A 23,859-nucleotide genomic window follows, 5' to 3' on the forward strand; every position below is an offset into this window, starting at 1 on the left:
AAATAATAGTCCCACTAAGCGCAAACCAGATGGGATGGCGTATCGCTGCAGAATGCTGTGGTAGCCATGCTGGTTAAGTGTGCCTTGAATTCTAAATAAATCACTGACAGTGTCACCAGCAAAGCACCCCAACCCCGCCTCCTGCATGCTTCACGGTGGGAAGCACACATGATCACCCATTCACCTACTCTGAGTCTCACAAAGACATGGCGGTTGGAACCAAAAATCTCAAATTTGGACTCATCAGACCAAAGGACAGATTTCCACCGGTCTAATGTCCATTGCTCATGTTTCTTGGCCCAAGCAAGTCTTCTTCTTATTGGTGTCCTTTAGTAGTGGTTTCTTTGCAGCAATTCGACCATGAAGGCCTGATTCACGCAGTCTCCTCCTCTGAACAGTTGATGTTGAGATGTCTGTTACTTGAACTCTGGGAAGCATGTATTTGGGCTGCAATCTGAGGTGCAGTTAACTCTGATGAACTTATCCTCTGCAGCAGAGGTAACTCTGGGTCTTCCATTCCTGTGGCGGTCCTCATGAGAGCCAGTTTCATCAGAGCGCTTGATGGTTTTTGCGACTGCACTTGAAGAAACTTTCAAAGTTCTTGAATTGTTCCGGATTGACTGACCTTCATGTCTTAAAGTAATGATGGACTGTCGTTTCTCTTTGCTTATTTGTGCTGTTCTTGCCATAATATGGACTTGGTCTTTTACCAAATAGGGCTATCTTCTGTATACCACCCCTACCTTGTCACAACACCACTGATTGGCTCAAACGCATTAAGAAGGAAATAAATTAACTTAACAAGACACACCTGTTAATTGAAATGCATTCCAGGTGACTACCTCATGAAGCTGGTTGAGAGAATGCCAAGAGTGTGCAAAGCTGTCATCAAGGCAAAGGGTTGCTACTTTGAAGAATCTCAAATATAAAATATATTTTGATTAGTTGAATACTTTTTTTTGGTTAATACATGATTCCATATGTGTTATTTCATAGTTTATATCTTAACTATTATTCTACAATGTAGAAAATAGTACAAAATAAAGAAAAGCCCTTGAATGAGAAGGTGTGTCCAAACTTTTGACTGGTACTGTACATTAAATAAACAGAACTTCTTTCTCATGAGTCATGCAAACGTTCATGCGCACTATAAACATCGCGCCCACTAAGAGCAGGTTAAGAAATGGTTGGCTATAAAATGAATGTATCGTAGGCCTATCAAACATGAAACAGAAATGTGTTGCAATATACAGTACGGGGATGAAATGATGACATGCTAGCAATTATTGTAGTATTAGATAGAATCTAGATTTACCACATAGGGCCTATGCATTGAAACGTGTGAAAGCAACAGCAAATATTTAAACGAGAAAAAAAGCACTCCATTCCTATGGTGCATCTTTGCCACAGTAATAATTCATTTTAACAACAAATTCCAAATGCAAGCTTTTTAAGTGCATTATCAATTTCAAGCAATTGTTAGGCTACATACCAAAAGACCAGTAGGCATATGTTAGTAATTGTTGCCCCATTGCTGGTGAGCTTGCAAAGTAAACAGTTCATAATTTTTGATCACCAAACAATATTTGGAGCTGCATGTTTATTTATTATGGCAATCCTCTCTCCCTAGAATTTGCATTTGTGCTGCACCCGATCCTATAGCTGTACAGCAAATCAGCAATCTGTTCGCAAGCACACCCAACCTGTGTTGATTGACAGTTTGCTGGTCCAATCAGAGTGCAGAGTGTGCGTTTCATTAGCCAATCTGTAGTATTATGCTGCAGCGACTGTCTCTGGCTGCGTGTAGAGTAATCCACGTAGACTCTGTGCAACAAAATGAGTGACAAAACCTGGCCAGGTAATTTAAAGTCATCAGTCTCAAGTCAAAGTCGAGTCCCGAGTCTTGAGGGTCCAAGTCAAGTGTCATGTTATTTTATTTTCTATCAAGTCGAGTCTCAAGTCATCAAATTTCTGACTTGAGTCAGACTCGAGTCCAAGTCATTTGACTTGAGTCCACAGCTCTTATGGGCTACTAGGTTCCAGAGCCTAGCATCAATCACTTAAATTAGCCAAATAAAACAAATGTGATCACAGATGACTGAGATATGAATATATAAATCTTAGACGCAGCCTTCGCTTTAAATGAACTTTGGAGGAGAGGGGGAGAGGGAGAGGGAGAGAGAGATCATCTCATTGCATTAAGTGGACTGTTTATTTTTGTTGCCAGACGCTGCAGTGACATCTTGTTCTGGGCTGAGTGACATCAAACGTCGATAGTTTGTTAGGGGTAAATGTCAGCAAGGTTGATGGCGTCTACGTGTCAGACTTCATCAGTTAAATGATTCATACTCCTCTGCAGATCGTGTGATAAAGTGTTAGAGGCAACAAGTGCAACCAGGGAGGTAAAGTATTAAACGATAGTATATTCATGTATAGGCATATTAAAAAATAGTATATTTGTGTATAAGCATGTTAAACCAAAGTATACTGAACAAAAATATAAACGCAACATGCAACAATTTCAAAGATTTTGCTGAGTTACAGTTCATATAAGGAAATCAGTCAATTTAAATAAATAAATTAGGCCCTAATCTATGGATTTCACATTTCAGGGTGCAGTATACAGTGGCTTGCGAAATTATTCACCCACTTGGCATTTTTCCTATTTTGATGCCTTACAACATGGAATTAAAATTGATATTTTGGGGGTTTGAATCATTTGATTTACACAACATGCCTACCACTTTGAAGATGCAGACAGGTTGGGCCGGGCCGGGCCGGGCTGCGGGCCAGACAGGTTGGGCCGGGCCGGGCTGCGGGCCAGACAGGTTGGGCCGGGCCGGGCTGCGGGCCAGACAGGTTGGGCCGGGCCGGGCTGCGGGCCAGACAGGTTGGGCCGGGTTGCGGGCCAGACAGGTTGGGCTGGGCCGGGCTGCGGGCCAGACAGATTGGGCCGGGCCGGGTTCGGGCCGCGGGCCAGACAGGTTGGGCCGGGTTCGGGCGGCCGGCCAGACAGGTTTTGCCGAGTTCGGGCGGCCGGCCAGACAGGTTGGGCCGAGTTCGGGCGGCCGGCCAGATACCTAGGCTTTTAGCCAGCCTGCCAGCTTAGTGGAGTCTGCCACTAGCACAGTCAGTGTAGTCAGCTCAGCTATCCCAATTGAGACTGTGTCTGTGCATCGATCTAGTTTTAGCAAAACTAAACATGGCGGTGTTCGCCTTAGCAATCTCACTGGAATAAAGACCTCCTCCATTCCTGTCATTATTGAAAGAAATTGTGATATCTCACATCTCAAAATAGGGCTACTTAATATTAGATCCCTCACTTCCAAGGCAGTTATGGTCAATGAACTAATCACTGATCATAATCTTGATGTGATTGGCCTGACTGAAACATGGCTTAAGCCTGATGAATTTACTGTGTTAAATGAGGCCTCTCCTCCTGGTTACACTAGTGACCATATCCCCCGCGCATCCCGCAAAGGCGGGGGTGTTGCTAACATTTACGATAGCAAATGTCAATTTACCCCCCCAAAAATGACTGCGTTTTTTTACTTTTGAGCTTCTAGTCATGAAATCTATGCAGCCTACTCGATCACTTTTTATAGCTACTGTTTACAGGCCTCCTGGGCCGTATACAGAGTTCCTCACTGAGTTCCCTGAATTCCTAGCGGACCTTGTAGTCATGGCAGATATTATAATTTTTGGTTACTTTAATATTCACATGGAAAAGTCCACAGACCCACTCCAAAAGGCTTTCGGATGCCATCATCGATTCAGTGGGTTTTGTCCAACATGTCTCCGGACCTACTCATTGCCACAGTCATACCCTGGATCTAGTTTTGTCCCGTGGAATAAATATTGTGGATCTAAATGTTTTTGTCATAACCCTGGACTATCGGACCACCATCTTATTACGTTTGCAATCGCAACAAATAATCTGCTCAGACCCCAACCAAGGACCATCAAAAGCCGTGCTATAAATTCTCGGACAACCCACAGATTCCTAGAGGCCCTTCCAGACTCCCTCCACCTACTCAAGGATGTCGGAGTACAAAAATCAGTTAACGTCCTAACTGAGGATCTAAATGTAACCTTGCGTAATACCCTAGATGCAGTCGCACCCCTAAAAACAAAAAACATTTGTCACAAGAAACTAGCTCCCTGGTATACAGAAAATACCCGAGCCCTGAAGCAGCATTCCCCAAGAGAGGATGCCTTTCACTTCAGCAGTGATGAATTCATGAACTTCTTCGACTTAAAGATCATGATCATTAGAAAGCAAATTACGGACTCCTCTTTTGAATCTGCATATTTCTCCAAAGCTCAGCTTTCCTGAGTCTGCACAAAAATGTAAATAAAATGTAAAAAACTATTCCTCTCAAAATGTTTAGAAAAAGCTGTTGTGCAGCAACTCACTGCCTTCCTGAAGACAAAAAATATATACCAAACGCTTCAGTCTGGTTTTAGACCCTATCATTGCACTGAGACCGCACTCGTGAAGGTGGTAAATGACCTTTTAATGGCGTCAGACCAAGGCTCCGCATCTGTCCTCGTGCTCCTTGACCTTAGTGCTGCTTTTGACACCTTCGATCACCACAGTATTTTGGAGAGATTGGAAACCTTAATTGGTCTACACGGACAAGTTCTTGCCTGGTTTAGATCTTATCTGTTGGAAAGATATCAGTTCGTCTCTGTGGATGGTTTGTCCTCTGACAAATCAATTGTATGTTTCGGTGTTCCTCAAGATTCCGTTTTAGGACCACTATTGTTTTCACTATATATTTTACCTCTTGGTGATGTCATTCGGAAACACAATGTTAACATTCATTGCTATGCGGACGACACACAGCTCTACATTTCAATGAAACATGGTGAAGCCCCAAAATTGCCTACCCTGGAAGCCTGTGTTTCAGACATAAGGAAGTGGATGGCGGCAAAGGACTTCACTTTTAAACTCGGACAAAACAGAGATGCTAGTTCTAGGTCCCAAGAAACAAAGAGATCTTCTGTTGGATCTGACAATTAATCTTGATGGTTGTACAGTCGTCCCAAAAAAAAACTGTGAAGGACCTCGGCATTACTCTGGACCCTGATCTCTCTTTTGACAAACATATCAAGAATATTTAAAGGACAGATTTTTTCCATCTTCGTAACATTGCAAAAATCAGAAACCTTTTGTCCAAAAGTGATGCAGGAAAGCTAATCCATGATTTTGTCACTTCTAGATTAGACTACTGCAATGCTCTACTCTCCGGCTACCCGGATAAAGAACTAAATAAACTTCAGTTAGTGCTAAACACGGCTGCTTCCTGTTAAGGCTAGGGCTGATTTCAAGGTTTTACTGCTAACCTACAAAGCATTACATGGGCTTGCTCCTACCTATCTCTCCGATTTGGTCCTGCCGTACATACAGTGGGGAAAAAAAGTATTTAGTCAGCCACCAATTGTGCAAGTTCTCCCACTTAAAAAGATGAGAGAGGCCTGTAATTATCATCATAGGTACACGTCAACTATGACAGACAAAATGAGGAAAAAAAATCCAGAAAATCACATTGTAGGATTTTTAATGAATTTATTTGCAAATTATGGTGGAAAATAAGTATTTGGTCAATAACAAAAGTTTCTCAATACTTTGTTATATACCCTTTGTTGGCAATGACACAGGTCAAACGTTTTCTGTAAGTCTTCACAAGGTTTTCACACACTGTTGCTGGTATTTTGGCCCATTCCTCCATGCAGATCTCCTCTAGAGCAGTGATGTTTTGGGGCTGTCGCTGGGCAACACAGACTTTCAACTCCCTCCAAAGATTTTCTATGGGGTTGAGATCTGGAGACTGGCTAGGCCACTCCAGGACCTTGAAATGCTTCTTACGAAGCCACTCCTTCGTTGCCCGGGCGGTGTGTTTGGGATCATTGTCATGCTGAAAGACCCAGCCACGTTTCATCTTCAATGCCCTTGCTGATGGAAGGAGGTTTTCACTCAAAATCTCACGATACGTGGCCCCATTCATTCTTTCCTTTACACGGATCAGTCGTCCTGGTCCCTTTGCAGAAAAACAGCCCCAAAGCATGATGTTTCCACCCCCATGCTTCACAGTAGGTATGGTGTTCTTTGGATGCAACTCAGCATTCTTTGTCCTCCAAACACAACGAGTTGAGTTTTTACCAAAAAGTTATATTTTGGTTTCATCTGACCATATGACATTCTCCCAATCCTCTTCTGGATCATCCAAATGCACTCTAGCAAACATCAGACGGGCCTGGACATGTACTGGCTTAAGCATGGGGACACATCTTGCACTGCAGGATTTGAGTCCCTGGCGGCGTAGTGTGTTACTGATGGTAGGCTTTGTTACTTTGGTCCCAGCTCTCTGCAGGTCATTCACTAGGTCCCCCCGTGTGGTTCTGGGATTTTTGCTCACCGTTCTTGTGATCATTTTGACCCCACAGGGTGAGATCTTGCGTGGAGCCCCAGATCGAGGGAGATTTTCAGTGGTCTTGTATGTCTTCCATTTCCTAATAATTGCTCCCACAGTTGATTTCTTCAAACCAAGCTGCTTACCTATTGCAGATTCAGTCTTCCCAGCCTGCTGCAGGTCTACAATTTTGTTTCTGGTGTCCTTTGACAGCTCTTTGGTCTTGGCCATAGTGGAGTTTGGAGTGTGACTGTTTGAGGTTGTGGACAGGTGTCTTTTATACTGATAACAAGTTCAAACAGGTGCCATTAATACAGGTAACGAGTGGAGGACAGAGGAGCCTCTTAAAGAAGAAGTTACAGGTCTGTGAGAGCCAGAAATCTTGCTTGTTTGTAGGTGACCAAATACTTATTTTCCACCATCATTTGCAAATAAATTAATAAAAAATCCTACAATGTGATTTTCTGGATTTTTTTTCCTCAATTTGTCTGTCATAGTTGACGTGTACCTATGATGAAAATTACAGGCCTCTCTCATATTTTTAAGTGGGAGAACTTGCACAATTGGTGGCTGACTAAATACTTTTTTTCCCCAGTGTACCTACACGTACGCTACAATTGATTGACTAAATCCCTCCACACTACACTATATCTTTATATTGAGTTAATGTGGACCCAGTGACTCACTGGGCGAAACAGTCATTAGCTCCCGTTCTACTTCTGGACACCAATGTGGCTTTGGCGTCTGTGGAACGTTGATAACAATGTCAATGACGTGATGGAGGTGCAACCCATACTACTTTGCCAATACTTTGCGACACCATCTGGTGTTACATTCCCCAGCAAGAAAACCAAAGATTGTAGCTCAAACAGAAGCGGGAACTAACAAAGAGTCACTGACAACAACCAAACGAAACAGGTGGGGTTTTAGGAGGGGTTCGGAAAGACACTCATGGGGTGTCCACTGAAAGTTGACAACAACCGGGAACTAAAAGCAGTCATTCAGAGCAGGTGGGGCTCCCACATTTTTGGCAAATAAATCAAATTTGCATGTTATTTTGGCATTAATACGTATCACATATCAGTTTGCAAACAATGTAAAAAAAAGATACATATCATTGAGTTAATAAAGCTGCATACAAACATGGTCTCTTTTTAGTTTTCTTGATTACGGCAGCTCCAAAATGCAGGTGTTTCACCCTTGACTTCCAGTGAGTTCAAGACAACTGGGAAGTCGGGAATAAACGAGCTCCGACTGGGGAAAAACGTTTTGAACGGTCATCCAACTCGGAATTGTAAATCTGGCCTCCTTCTTTGATGACAAAATTTGCCCACGAAGGACTGCCGCCCCACCTTCCTGTTCAAGTGAGCACAGCACAACAAGGTGAGTCCAAAAATGTATTGTATGCTGCTGCATAAATGATGTAATATGCCAGGGAGATATGTATATCGTAGCTAAGAAAGTAATACTAAGTGTATGTTGTATAGTAAGATGTTAGTAGCCCATGTGCCTCACCCTAATAATTTGGTCTATTTACCCCTCTTAATTCTGCCTACTGTTCTGACTTGGTGGTGCACATGTAACCTGTTTTAGAGAAATATTGTAAGAGCTTTCATTGTCTGCTTATATGCCCCCTTTATTTATCCTACGGTTCTGACTTGGTGTACAGAGAGAATACTGTAAGAACAGCCCATGTTCTGAATTCTGTCGCTGTACATTTCAAAAGTGCTAAACAAATAGTTATATTGACTACGTTCGTTCTAGCTCGCTCATTAATGTCTTAATCGAAATGACGGATTGCCCCTTATGCCATAGTTTGTACATCTCAATTGTTATTAGAAACCACATTTGTTTAAGCAAGTCAGCCCTTATCAGCTATGTTTTTTTTAAAGGCAGTAAATGAGGCTGAATTAACCGTTTCGCTGCCAGACAAGGCTCCGCTGATAGCCAGGTGTAACAGTGGTAAGATGTTGGGACAGCTTTATGTAGGCCCTAACAGTTTGTGGGCACTGTTTGTTACCGTTCTAGCGCAATTAATGTATTGTTTAGTGTTGTGTTGTGTAGTGGCTTTGCTGGCCTGAATCCCACTTTTTTAGTTTTTTTGCCCCACCAAGATGTACATGCTAAAATCACCACTGCTTAAAAGACACCCACCATGAGTGCCCACTAAATTTGCCCAAGAAGAAGGAGGCAAACTTAAAGACAGGCGGCAAACCAAAAAGGGGTGCGAAACTAAAACAGGGAAGAATAGAAAAAGATTGTTAGTCCCAAATAGGGAGCGCCAGCTAAAGGTGTTAACCCTCCGTCTCTCAAGTCAACTGGAGAATTGGGCCAGCCAGTTTTAAATAGCACTTGGGCCAGCACAGGTGAAACACCTTCCCTCTAACGAGATGACCAACCAGCACAGGTGTAATTCAGACTGACTAAAGAGGTGACACCAATCGGTGTGCCCCACATGCTAACATCCAACCTCAAAATATAAAATGGAAAAACCAAAGCCTGTAACATGTGAGTGTGCTACTCTCAAGCGTGTGTGTCTGTTTAAAAAAAAAATGTAATGTGCAATATCCATGTAGGCTGAATTACGGAATTTACATGGCCAGATAATTGTTATATATTTGTTATAGCTCTGCTGTTGGGAAGAGAATAGGATGTTATGCAGAAAAATATGTTGGTAGGACTAGGCTGAACAAAAATATAAACGCAACATGTAAAGTGTTGGTCCGACGTTAAATGAGCTGAAATAAAATATCCCAGAAATGTTCCATATGCACAATAAGCTTATTTCTCACAAATGTTTTGCACAAATTTGTTTACATCCCTGTTAGTGAGCATTTCTCCTTTGCCAAGATTATCCATCCATAATCCAGAAGCTGATTAAACAGCATGATCATCACACAGGTATGTAATGGGGACAATAAAAGACCACTCTAAAATGTGCAGTTTTGTCACACAACACAATGCCACAGATGTCTCAATTTTTAAGGGAGCGTGCAATTGGCATGCTAACTGCAGGAATGTCCACCAGAGCTGTTGCCAGAGAATTTAATGTTAATTTCCCTACCATAAGCCGCCTCCAATATCATTTTAGGGAATTTGGCAGTATGTCCAACCAGCCTCACAAGCGCAGACCACTTGTGTGGGTGAACGGTTTGCTGATGTCAATGTTGTGAACAGAGTGCCCCATGGTGGCAGTGGGGTTATGGTATGGGAAGACTAAAGCTATGGACAATGAACACAATTGCATTTTATCGATGGCAATCTGAATGCACAGAGATACCGTGACAAGATCCTGAGGCCCATTGTCGTGCCATTCATCCACCGCCATCACCTCATGTTTCAGCATGATAATGCACGGCCCCATGTCGCAAGGATCTGTACACAATTCCTGGAAGCTGAAAATGTCCCAGTTCTTCCATGCCCTGCATACTCACCAGACATGTCACCCATTGAGCATGTTTGGGATGCTCTGGATCGACGTGTACGACAGCATGTTACAGTTCCCGCCAATATCCAGCAACTTCGCACAGCCATTGAAGAGGAGTGGGACAATATTCCACAGGCCACAATCAACAGCCTGATCAACTCTATGTGAAGGAGATGTGTCGTGCTGCATGAGGAAAATGATGGTCACCAGATACTGACTGGTTTTCTGATCCAAGCCCCTACCTTTTTTTTTTAAAGGTGTTTGTGACAAACAGATGCATATCTGTATTCCCAGTCATGTGAAATCCATAGATTAGGGTATAATGAATTTATTTAAATTGGCTGATTTCCTTTTATGAGCTGTAACCCAGTAAAATCTTTGAAATCGTTGCATATTGCGTTTTATATTTTTTTAATATATTTGTGTATAGGCAATATTTAATAATTGATTCATGGCTGTTTTTAATTTTGCTTGTGTAACTGTTGACATTTTTCCAGTCAATAACCACAGCCAAACAAATTGATTCATTTATATAGAGTACCGCCATGCTACATATTAGCAATTCATTACTTAAATAAAATAATTGATATTGATTGAATATTTAATAAACATCAGAACACTTCCATTAATTGTAGCAACCGCATAGTTACTTGTAATTACCCATGGCATGGTTACAATTTCTGCAACAGTTAACAGATAATGTTCTTTATCAAAAGCAATCAGTACTTTTAAGCAATTACAGTATTTGAATTGCATTTGTGGGCTATTTAAAGCAGAAAGTACAAAAGGCATTGACTTAAAATGAGCATTAACTTACAGTACAGCATTATGCTATGGAGAGATACACATTTGTCATCCAAACTGCTGAATTCCTTCCATTGTCAAAATGTTTTAAGGACTCCAAAAAGACACAAGAACGAAATGGCAATTAGGATCTCAAGACATTTCCAGAAGTCGTGCCACTTAAAAATATTTAAGTGCTCTCTGTTGACAGTGGTTTGTGACAAGATTGATGTTAGACATTGTATTCTTGCAGATTATATGGGGAAAATGCATTTAATTCATGGCTGTTTTATTGTACTTTGTTGAAGCATCTTTGGCCGCGAGTCTTCTTGGGTATGACGCTACAAGCTTGGCACACCTGCATTTTGGGAGTTTCTCCCATTCTTCTCTGCAGATCCTCTCAAGCTCTGTCAGTTTGGATGGGGAGCGTCGCCGCACAGCTATTTTCAGGTCTCTCCAGAGATGTTCGATCAGGTTCAAGTCCTGGGCTCTGGTTGGGCCACTCAAGGACATTCAGAGACTTGTCCCGAAGCCACTCCTGCATTGTCTTGGCTGTGTGCTTAGGGTCGTTTTCCTGTTGGAAGGTGAACCTTCGCCCCAGTCTGAGGTCCTGAGCGCTCTGGAGCAGGTTTTCATCAAGGATCTCTCTGTACTTTGCTCTGTTCATCTTTCCCTCTATCCTGACTAGTCTCCCAGTCCCTGCCGCCAAAAAACATCCCCACAGCATGATACTGCCACCACCATACTTCACCGTAGGGATGGTGCCAGGTTTCCTCCAGATGTGACGCTTGGCATTCAGGCCAAATAGTTCAATCTTGGTTTCATCAGACCAGAGAATCTTGTTTCTCATGGTCTAAGAGTCCTTTAGGTGCCTTTTGGCAAACTCAAAGCGGGCTGTCATGTGCCTTTTACTGAGGAGTGGCTTCCGTCTGGCCACTCTACCATAAAGGTCTGATTGGTGGAGTGCTACAGAGATGGTTGTCCTTCTGGAAGGTTCTCCCATCTCCACAGAGGAACCCTGGAGCTCTGTCAGAGTGACCATTGGGTTCTTGGTCACCTCCCTGACCAAGGCCCTTCTCCCCTGATTGCTCAGTTTGGCTGGGCGGCCAGCTCTAGGAATAGTCTTGGTGGTTCCAAACTTCTTCCATTTTTTGGTACCCTTCCCCAGATCTGTGCCTCGACACAGTCCTGTCTCTGAGCTCTACAGACATTTCCTTCGACCTCATGGCTTGGTTTTTGCTCTGACATGCACTGTCAATTGTGGGACCTTTAATATAGACAGGTGTGTGTGCCTTTCCAAATCATGTCCAATCAATTGAATTTACCACAGGTGGACTCCAATCAAGTTGTAAAAACATCTCAAGGATGATCAATGGAAACAGGATGCACCTGAGCTCAATTTCGAGTCTCATAGCAAAGGGTCTGAATACTTATGTAAATAAGGTATTTCTGTTTTTTTTATTTTTAATACATTTGCTAAAAGATCTAAGGCTGTAATGTAGAAAAGGTCAAGAGGTCTGAATACTTTCTGAATGCACTGTATGTTGTCATTGTTCATCATGTTGTTTCCAGTTGTCTACATTTGACTTCCTCAATATGAACATGAAGTGAAGTTGTCAGGATAAGGGAAAATCAGACATCAAAGCCATAAAGGTCAAGGAGCATGCAACTTGACGCAAGATGATCCTGATCTTGACATCTTGACAATGTAAGTGGAGTAAATTGCCCAAATCAAGTATACAATGGATTCTACTCACAACCTCTGTAGAATATTTGGCTTTGAGAAAAATGTGTTACAGTAGACAGTTACAAGCCAGAATCTGTTTAAGTAATATGTACACTCGCATGTAGAGTACATTGCATTGTTAGGAGGTGGCACTGTATTGCCATTTCTCACTTATCTGAGATCCTAACTGTTATGATGTCCCTTGATTATGTTTTAAAAGTTCCTTTAAGTTTTTTTTGCTGTATCCTAGAGACAGTTAACTTTGTGTAGGACACTGCAGCTCCTCTATCTTCATTATACAAGTGTGTGACTCATAAACGATAGGGGCGTTGTAGATTATCCTACGACAGAGGAACCGAACAGACAATGGTGTGGGTTTGTGAAAGAAACGCTCAAGTTCTTTAATCATCACCAAAATGCATCAACAATCAACCAAAACCACATAACTTTTAATTTGATTAGCTTATGAGGACATTCATCCACGTAAACAATTCTGGCCTAAAGTTTGTTGTTGTAATTAAAGTGTAGGTTTTTCAATCTCTTCTGATTTGTTCAGTTCACTGGGCTGTGCAGCTACGCCCACGCAGATTCCAGGTGAACAGTCAACTCAGGTGGATGGGCAGCCCTCAGTCGATGTACCTGAACAGAAGCTAATAAGAATGATGTTTTCTGTAGTAACACTACAATTTGATAAGGGATTTAGAATTACACTCTGAATGCTTACGGACATATAGTCCGTTCTGGTTCTACAACTGTTAAACTCTCGAGCTGAGATTATTTTTATGGGATGACTTATGTGTAGGTGAGTGTGTTCAGTAGGCTACACACACACGTCCAGTCATCTGAGTTGTGTGTGTTATGACATAACATAGTCACACTTATGGCTTAGTTGGACTAAGGTTAGTTACCTCGTCTCACAAGCTAGGCAGACGGAAAAGGAGACAAACCAACCAACCAACCACGGATACAGCACATTGCCCAGGACGACCTAACGACAAGGAATAACGGCCGCTGCCTTGTCACAACCCTATCACACTCCTCCTCCCAGTCCATAATAATATCCATACACCCCAAATAGGAACGCTGGCATCCACTAACTGTTCCCACTCATCTGTAAGAATGAATCATCAGCTTTTATTTGCAGTACAAAATGCAAATGAGGCCTTGCGGCCATCAGTTAGCATTCCCTCCCTGCATCTCTGTTTGGAGACAATGAGCTAATTAATCACGTAGCTCAACTATAGTGTGAACTGTCCGTTAAAAGACAGCTTCATAGAGAGAAAGAGACGAAACAGAAATAAACCTGTGAATTGGATTTGCAGCAGGTGCAGTGAAGCGAACCTCTGGTGATGTCACAAAGGGACTGGCGGAGTGTTTACATTATGCTGGTTTTGATCTCATGATTGAGAATAACATAAAGTAAACAGATTTTAAATAAATGTAAATAGATGTTGAATTAAATTCAATGTAGGGCGCTTGTGAATGTTTCCACAGAGATAGTTGTTGCTGGCACCAAAGTGTTAGTGTGTGTGTGTTGTTGTGGTTGTGTTTTCATGAGAGAGAATCCTGAGGTGTCGTTAAGTTTGAAAAGCAGCTAACGTGGACTCCATGGAAACCAATTAAAGAACAGGTCAAACAGAGGTGTTTCTTGTACAGGTCTCTCTATCAAAGTCCCGTTGTTCAAAAAGAAGAAGACGTTATTGTTTCTCTCCTCCCACCCAGTTCACTACCACACAAAATCCAATTTGAATTCCAGTGAGTTCCCTCACTGACCACAGTTTATTTTAATTGCAGTCGTCCGCAAGTAGGGTGACCCCCTGTTACCCTTTTCTCTCTCTCTCTCTGTCTCTCTGTCTCTCTGTCTCTCTGTCTCTCTCTCTCTCTCTCTCCTCTCTTTCTGGTTATGACATTCCATTGTTCCACTGTGTGTAATTGTTAAGACTTCTCCCATCCCCGGACTCTACAATGACCAGTCTGCGTGACGGACAGAACCACACATATTTCCCCCCAGATATAGTGAGGAGTAATGAGTCCCTAGCTCCCCATCCACCCCCACACTGACCTCCCCAGAGAGACGCAGTCAGTCAACTGGTACCTCACAATGTCAAAATGGATTTCATATAGTCTGTAGATTATATTCCAAATGGGTCCTTTGTAGCCTACTGGCCATTGCAATCATAAGTGGATTAGTGGTACCTAAAAGAAGGACTGAAAATGATGGGTAGCCATTTAAAATTAGGAAGCCAAATGTTGATTCATTAATTTGCAGTGTAAAAGTATGCTTGAATGCCTGCATCTTCACACATTGTAAACTTGTAATTCCAATTATCTCCCACCAAATGGTTGTCATCTTGCACCTCTGTGAAACTCAAGGGTTTAGAAATAAGAATAGGATTTGCATAACAAATAAAATAAGCCTCATGCTGCAGGGGGGGGGGGGTTGTGGTAACTCAAGAAAATGTTGTTATCTGTATTATTTATAGCCAAGGAAAGTGCCTCTGGATTTGTATTTTGGGCATCTGTCATGTTCAGGGAGGAGACAGTGGTAGAGCGAATGTCACCAAGACCTGTCCCATACTGTACATCGCCTATAGGGAGATAGTGCCAGTGCTTGTTGTCTTCGTATGGATCCGAGCACATAGACATGGCGTATGTCATTTAGCAGTCACGTAGGCTAGCACGGCATTGACACCCTGTTAGGAGTGAGTGACAGGAAGCAGAGCGGTCTGGGTGACGGCCACTAGAGGAAGTTGACTTCTGACCTTTGGCTAATGAGCATCCCTAGCTCTGACACGCCACAAAAACACATGGTGTAGGAAGGAAGCCACAGCGCTTCAGAATGACACATAAACAAAGTTGCAATTCTGGACTCACTGATGTAGGGGGGACTTTCTTTAGCATCACAAGCTGCCTGATCTCACGAGCTTACATGAATGTTCGCTGCATGGATATGTACACTGAGTATACCAAACATTAGGAACACCTTCCTAATATTGAGTTTGCCCTAAGAACAGCCTCACTTCGTCGGGGCATGGACTCTACATGACAAGACATGTAGACCTTACAGTGAGCCCTTCCCAACGATGCAGACTAAAAAATAAGAACATATAAACACAAGAGAAATAAAACACAATTTAGAGAAGATGTTTAAGAAAATGGCAAGAGTTCTTCCTTAAAGCCAACCCCTGTGCTAACATGACCAAATGCAGCTATCCTTAGAGTGCTTATTTCTGTTACCAACCATCACTGAAGCTGTGACAGCATCTTCCCACTATGCTAATAGACATCTTTCCGTTGACGTTCACAACTGATTAGGCTGTTTTGAAGTTAAATGAACAGATGAAAAAGTGTGAAAGATGTCTGCTCTCAAAGGTAATTCCCGCTTGTACTTATTTAGCTTGTTTCACAGAGAGAGAGAGAGAGAGAGAGAGAGAGAGAGAGAGAGAGAGAGAGAGAGAGAGAGAGAGAGAGAGAGAGAGAGAGAGAGAGAGAGAGAGAGAGAGAGAGAGAGAGAGAGAGAGAGAGAGAGAGAGAGAGAGAGAGAGAGAGAGAGTATATGAAGGTTTTGTGAGCGTTGGAGCATGCTGTGTGTTTCTCCAAGCCATAACCTCAAGATACGGTTAATCGCTAGCTCTTTATTGTTATTGGCCTACCTAAAAAAAATATATATTTTCAGGAATAATGGTTTCATAAACGTTTAACAATACATTTATCGTCTGCACATTTCTAATATATATATTTTTCTCATACAAACATGTAGGGCTAATTTTATCTAGCCCTTGTGTAACATTTAAACTCTTCCCCCTTGTGTTAACACTCCGCCTCTACTTTTCAACTATTCCCCTTTGTGGTATCAGGGGTTATCTGTGTTCATTAGGCTCATTATCACCCTCATTATGCACATATGAGCTAATTAGGAGAGGATCAATACCAGCCCTGGATGCCCCTCACAGATAGCCCATTAAAGGACCAGATCATTACCAGCGCATCAATGCTGTTTCAAAAGTGTTTTTTGCAGGCCATACCCACTGGGATCTGATGGGACATTGTCTGATGACACATTGTAAAGGTTTTGGCAAAGTTGATATTTCCGTTTGTGTATTCTGATTTTAGAATCCGATTTGAGGGTTGGAAAAAGAAGGTAACCCCAGGGCTGTTTGGAAGGATGGGATATTTACAGACACTTTTAGAACTACTGAGAGCCAGTGAAGATTTGTCATGCTGTCAGATTTACCAGCTTTATGAACTGAGGGGGGATTTGTGATGAATATGAACTAAAAAGGGGGAGTACTGTATATGAACTGAAGGAGGGTTGTGGAGTTGTGTGTCGCATATTAACTGAGGTAGACAAGAAGTGGTATCATAAGAACTGAGCTTGGAGAGGGATTTTATCTTACATCAACCGAACTTTGACTGAACTTGTGGGGTAGAGCCGGTGGATCTTAATACTTTGTAGGGGCATTGCTTTATGGGTGTTCCTTCTCTATGATGTCATCCAACTCAGCTCCCACAGTGTAGAGCAGCGTGCGGAGGGATGACCTCTGGTAACTGCTGTGATCCCAGCCAGTGACCAACTCTCTCTCCGCTTCCAAGCCCCAGCATGGAGTCAATGGATAATACTGCAGCCCAATCACACACATACACACAAGTACACACACACACACACTCTCTCCTTTACACATACTCACACAAAACTCGGAATGTTATCTCAAGGACTCTCCATTCCATGCTGTGTGTTTTCTAGGAACCAGGCCAGGTTTGGTGAGAGGCTGTCCACGACCGGAGCAGCTTCTGTAGTGTTTACCGGCCCCACAGTACTTAAGGGAGACCCCAGCTGTTTGTCTCCCAGCACCTCCTACACACAACGACAACAGAACAGTGACACACCACTGTGACCGGGGCAGAGAGTGGTGTAATCCTCTCTGGTTACAGTAAAGGTTCTCCAACCGAACAGGTTCACCTTCAGTCCCTGTTTGTTCCTGTAATATGACATTAAGGTTGTACCTTGAAACTGTGAAAGCTATGGAAGGAGGTGGTTTGTCTTCTCGCCCGTCCTTTTCAGGGTGTGAGATGTCGTGCCGGGATGAAAGTTGTTCGGAAGCAGCAGGTAGAGTCATGAGGTATTGACCAGAGAAAAACGAGGTCTCTGTTAACATCACACTAGATCAGTACAGGCCCTGACCTCAGCTGTCATAGAGCTAACGACTGGCTCCCTTCCAGCACAATCTGCTCATTGACTCAAGTCAAAGACACATTTAGAATCATAGTCTAAGGAATTTTGGTCTAATATTGATAACAGTGCCGCTAAATCTATACTAAGCCAGTGCCACTAAATCAGTCTTCCAAGCAGCCCCAAGCCACTGAAGTGATTGTGTTTTTTTTGGTAATTCTCCTGAGAGCCATCCAAGGAGTGGATTTAGAGAGTGACGCTACTGTACTGTTTACTTCTATTTATGAAGGTGACGTGCAGACCACTGCAATGGATTGGGAGCTTTTCTGTATGTTGACCTTGCAAGCCGAGGGAATAGGAGAGTTAAGCTTGCAGTGTGTTCTTCACTGCCTTCTTACCCATGATCCACCAGGATGCGTCCTCCATCACTGACTGTCATCCACTATCTGTTTGTCTTGACAGCAACGTCAGACCAGTAGCTAGGAGACCTGACTGGCCCCAGCATAAACAGATTGACAGCCAGAGAAGAGTCAGCTCCCCTTACTTTCAGAGACATTTCTAGAAAGTCAACTCCTGAATGACCACAGTCTCCGCTGGTCTTCCTTCTAATTAATACCTGGGAAACCAACTGTGTGGACTGGACTCCCTCGCCAATCCCTTGGCCTCCAGGACGATCACTCTCCAGCTGGTGGCTTCTCTCAGGGACGGTTCTGCTTCTCTCAGGGACGGTTCTACTTCTCTCAGGGACGGTTCTGCTTCTCTCAGGGACGGTTCTACTTCTCTCAGTGACGGTTCTACTTCTCTCAGGGACGGTTCTACTTCTCTCAGGGACGGTTCTACTTCTCTCAGTGACGGTTCTACTTCTCTCAGGGACGGTTCTACTTCTCTCAGTGACGGTTCTACTTCTCTCAGGGACGGTTCTACTTCTCATGTCTATTAAGTCTCCCAGCCAAGTGGGCCACAGTCGTTTATACAATATATTGTCACGACTTCCTCCGAAGCTGCCTCCTCTCCTGGTTTGGGCAGGCTTCGGCGTTCGTCGTCACCGGCCTTCTAGCCACTGCCGCTCCTCATCTCATCATTACATTTGTTTTGTCTTGTTTATTACACACACCTGGTTCATATCCCCTCATTAGTACTTGTATAAGTGTTCCCTCTGCCCCCTTGTCCTTGTGTGTGATTGTTAATTGTGAGGAGAGTGTAGCTCGGTTGAGCTCCGTGTATTTTGTATTGCCAAGGTATTTTTCCCCATGTGCCTGTTTGTTTCCAGTGCGCCTGTTTTGCGCACTGGACTGTTTGACGCATTTCTGTGTAACTCTGTATTACGGAATCAATTCTGTATTCTGTGATTTACCCTCCTGCGCCTTACTCCTTCAAAACACCCATCACATATATACACTTCACTTACACACAACCAGCTGGTTTTGTGTAACTCTGTCAACAGCTGGTCTCTTCCATTTAGTCCAGACAGCGATGATGAAATCCTTTCACCTGCTGTACCATCCCCTACCTGCTGTACCATCCCCTACCTGCTCTACCATCCCCTACCTGCTCTACCATCCCCTACCTGCTCTACCATCCCCTACCTGCTCTACCATCCCCTACCTGCTCTACCATCCCCTACCTGCTCTACCATCCCCTACCTGCTCTACCATCCCCTACCTGCTGTACCATCCCCTACCTGCTCTACCATCCCCTACCTGCTCTACCATCCCCTACCTGCTCTACCATCCCCTACCTGCTCTACCATCCCCTACCTGCTCTACCATCCCCTACCTGCTGTACCATCCCCTACCTGCTCTACCATCCCCTACCTGCTCTACCATCCCCTACCTGCTGTACCACCCCCTACCTGCTCTACCATCCCCTACCTGCTCTACCATCCCCTACCTGCTGTACCATCCCCTACCTGCTCTACCATCCCCTACCTGCTCTACCATCCCCTACCTGCTGTACCATCCCCTACCTGCTCTACCATCCCCTACCTGCTGTACCATCCCCTACCTGCTCTACCATCCCCTACCTGCTGTACCATCCCCTACCTGCTGTACCATCCCCTACCTGCTGTACCATCCCCTACCTGCTCTACCATCCCCTACCTGCTGTACCATCCCCTACCTGCTGTACCATCCCCTACCTGCTGTACCATCCCCTACCTGCTCTACCATCCCCTACCTGCTCTACCATCCCCTACCTGCTCTACCACCCCCTACCTGCTCTACCATCCCCTACCTGCTCTACCATCCCCTACCTGCTCTACCATCCCCTACCTGCTCTACCATCCCCTACCTGCTCTACCATCCCCTACCTGCTCTACCATCCCCTACCTGCTCTACCATCCCCTACCTGCTGTACCATCCCCTACCTGCTCTACCACCCCCTACCTGCTCTACTCTCTTTCTCTCAACTCCTGGAGGACTTTTCTCGCTCCCTTCTCCCCCTCCCTAACTCACTTCTGATCTTTCTCTCTCTCTATATATATATTTTTCTGCCCCCCTCTCTCTCCATCTCTCTCTCCTCATCTCTTCAAGTGATATTGGGTCAGCTGTGATATGACATAGAAGTGTAAAGCAGCCGGCTAATTTGGGCGTGCTCTTTAGATTCTCCTATCTGACGTCCATGTTTCTGCTGTGAGTCATAGATCATGATGGCTGGAGGCTCCTGCAAGGTGCAGCCACTCACAAGATGTTTAGGTGAGAGACTGAGGAAGGCACCGTAGGCAACACATGTCAGTCTAACCCTAAGGGAGGTACTGTATAAGCCAGCGCTCACGTCACTGATCCTCAACAGTGATGCTCATACATGCGACGCTATACCGCAGCGTTCAGGCTTTGACAAAGCATGCCCACACCAGTCCACTTTTTATTTGCACATAATTTTGTATTTAATGATGCTGGTTTACGTCAACTAGTGAACAATCAATATGAGCATCCACATTTTCTATTTCCAGCCTTTCTTTACCTCTATTATTCGCTCTTCAAAATAAAAAATAACTGTCTCAAGAGCTGGGGGGAAATGTTCCCGTGGTAAAGCATATAGAGACAGGTTCATAACTAGTATGGGTGATACAGAGGACCCTGTGGAGCACCCTGTGGTAATTACAGAGCACCCTGTGGTAATTACAGAGCACCAAGTGGTAATTACAGAGCACCAAGTGGTAATTACAGAGCACCAAGTGGTAATTACAGAGCACCCTGTGGTAATTACAGAGCACCCTGTGGTAATTACAGAGCACCCTGTGGTAATTACAGAGCACCAAGTGGTAATTACAGAGCACCAAGTGGTAATTACAGAGCACCCTGTGGAGCACCCTGTGGTAATTACAGAGCACCATGTGGTAATTACAGAGCACCCTGTGGTAATCTATACAAACCACTATATTGTATATAATGATACCAGGGGCTGACATGCTGTTTGAATAACAAAAGAAGCAGCTATACCATTCTTTTAGAGAGACAATGTGTGTGTGAAGCCACTTTAGCGCCTCATTAAGATTCCCCTCCTCACACTACCTGCAGCACATATAGCAGCATCACTGTTAGGCTCATTTCCATAGCTGTCAGAACCTTGGCTCTCACAGGGCGAGTCTCACACCGGATATAATTAGTGGGGTCCAAAAATATTTTGAAAATAGCACGTGGGGAGCAACACAGTCAGTCTGTATGTATAGAGGTTAAATTGGGGGGGTCAAAAATTATGGCAAGTGTGGATAAATGTCAACAGGTACAACTTGATCAAATGTAATAGATATAACGTCTCAACATTGTTACCTCTGTTCGTCCCTCTATTCTCTCTGCTCCTTCCACAGAAGACTGCTGTAAGATTGGGTATTCATGTGGAACATCACAGCCAAGCTCTCTGAAAAGAGAAGGCCTTATTGAGTATCAGTTATTCTGCCAAAAACTAATACACAGACCCTGAAAACACAGGGACAGTGAGTTGGTTGTGCCATGCTTTAGAGGTCTCATTGGACATTACATTTACATTTTAGTCATTTAGCAGACGCTCTTATCCAGAGCAACTTACAGTTAGTGAGTGCATACATTATTTTTGTATTTCTTCATACTGGCCCCCCGTGGGAATTGAACCCACAAACCTGGTGTTGAAAACGCCATGCTCTACCAACTGAGCCATTCCCTCCCCTACCCTGGACGACGCTGGGCCAATTGTGCGCCGCATCAGGTATGCATTAAATAATATGCTACTTTGATCGTGATAGAATCAAGTGGCGCAGTGGTCTAAGGCACTGCATCGCAGTGCTAGCTGTGCCACTAGAGATCCTGGTTCGAATCCAGGCTCTGTCGTAGCCGGCCGAGACCGGGAGACCCATGGGGCGGCGCACAATTGGCCCAGCGTCGTCCTGGGTAGGGGAGGGAATGGCCGGCAGGGATGTAGCTCAGTTGGTAGAGCATGGCGTTTGCAACGCCAGGGTTGTGGGTTCGATTCCCACGGGGGGCCAGTATAAAAAATGTATAATGAATGCACTCACTAACTGTAAGTTGCTCTGGATAAGAGCGTCTGCTAAATGACTAAAATGTAAGTAATAGAATCCAACTATTCACTTTGTTCAAGTGAAAGGCTGTATTAAAATAATAAACTTTTTTTGTTGTTGTTGCCATGACTCAAGACAATGGCACCACCTAGTGGACACATGTGGAAGAAAATAAAATTGAATGGGGAAATTTAAACCCGGAAATAAATGAATGACCTTTTCACGTGACCTGAAACATACGCTGGACCAGTTCTTTATTATACCTCAGCGCTTGGGACGGACATGCTTTCAGAAATTCAAAATGGCTGCGTGCAGTATAGAAGACGTGCTTGCTAAAGCTGAACAAGATGAGGCTGAAAAACTCAAAAGTATCACCGTTCAGAAAGAACTGGACCTCGAGTTTGACATCGGAAACTTGGTCGCATACGACAAGAACCGTATTGACATTCGACAGTTCCGCGAACAGAAGAAAGACGATTTTCTGCGTTCGCTAGCTCGTGACAACACGCAGCTCCTGGTCAACGAGATATGGAAGCATCCCACTGAGAGAGTTGATGAGGTAATCGTAGTCAAATTACCCGAGCCGACCACTCTACTGCCGAGAGAGAAGCCCCCACCAAAGCCCAGGCCCCCAACCAAATGGGAGGAATTCGCCAAACTGAAGGGGATCCAAAAGAAGAAGAAAACTAACCTGGTATGGGATGATGTTGCTAAAGAGTGGAAGCGGCGTTGGGGCTACAAGCGTGTCAATGATGGCACAAAAGAGTGGCTGATTGAGGTTCCCGAAACAGCAGACCCTAACGAGGACCAATTCGCCAAACGCAATAAAGCAAAGAAGGAGAAGGTGGCAAAGAACGAGCTGCATCGCCTGAGGAACATAGCCAGGGCACAGAAGATCAAAGTACCAGGTGTTGGACTCACACCGACCGCCCAGCAATCCAAAACTGACCTGGTTAGGGCAGTCAATGTGGCCAAGTCATCCACCGCTTCCGCAGGTAAATTCCAAGACCGCTTACCGAAGGAGAAAGCTCCCAGAAACACCGGAAAGAAGAGGAAATTCCAGCCCGTCATCGGTAACTTTTCCAATGAAAAGCAGAGGCAGCTGGATCTGCTGAAAGTGATGGACAGTAAGAAACCTCGTCTGGACGTCAACAAAGCTGTAAACAAACAAATGCGAGAGGATGACCGAGAGGAGTCTGCAGCCAAATTTAAGAAGGGGGGAAAGAAGGGACGGAAGGGTGGTAACTTCTCTGGGAAAGGAAAGGGTGGTGGTGGGAAGGGTAAAGGAAGAGCAGGGGGTAAAGGTCAAGGACCACCTGGAGGTAAAAAAGGAGCTGGGAAACCAGGGAAGCGCTAAGGACCGTTTGGAACTTTGCATGTCATGCATCATAAGTGCCTTGTCTCCAATGTATCTGACTGCACAGTATGAACTGACTGCTTCATTATGTCTCCCACCTGCATCTTGTCATGTTTCTGGGAGCGATGTGTGTTCTGTTTCTCCTTTATGCAGGTCAGGTGCAATAGGAGTGGAAGAGGGGAGGGGTCTTTTGTCCTGTCATGCAAATTAAAAATGGATCACCCATGATGTTGTGTGAAATGGTATATGATCTTTATTTACCTCATCACTCCTTAATTTGTTATATATATTTGTCAATGCAATGTGTAACTTTTGGGTACAGGGTTTGATATTTTAACCCAAATTAAAATCAACTTCATAAATATATGCTGTTGTTTTGAATATTTTGTAAGAATGTAGGGTACAGTACATTGGTACTGAACACAATAGCAAATGCCACATCTTCACCACTGCCACTGGTCTGTAAGCATCAAAACAAATATTTTAGG

At 44.0% G+C, this 23,859-nt stretch overlaps 1 protein-coding gene across 1 annotated transcript; it reads left to right on the forward strand.

Annotated features, from left to right (window-relative positions):
* Positions 1-22,297: 22,297 nt before the first annotated feature.
* LOC311104398 (ribosome biogenesis regulatory protein homolog) lies at positions 22,298-23,737 on the forward strand. Its single transcript, XM_084146216.1, has one exon. It carries the CDS (start codon positions 22,316-22,318, stop codon positions 23,369-23,371), a length of 1,056 nt encoding a protein of 351 aa, XP_084002342.1. The 5' UTR covers positions 22,298-22,315; the 3' UTR covers positions 23,372-23,737.
* Positions 23,738-23,859: the final 122 nt, after the last annotated feature.

The sequence above is a fragment of the Coregonus lavaretus genome (genome assembly GCF_964263955.1).
Source record: "Coregonus lavaretus genome assembly, chromosome: 2".
Lineage (NCBI taxonomy): Eukaryota > Metazoa > Chordata > Actinopteri > Salmoniformes > Salmonidae > Coregonus > Coregonus lavaretus.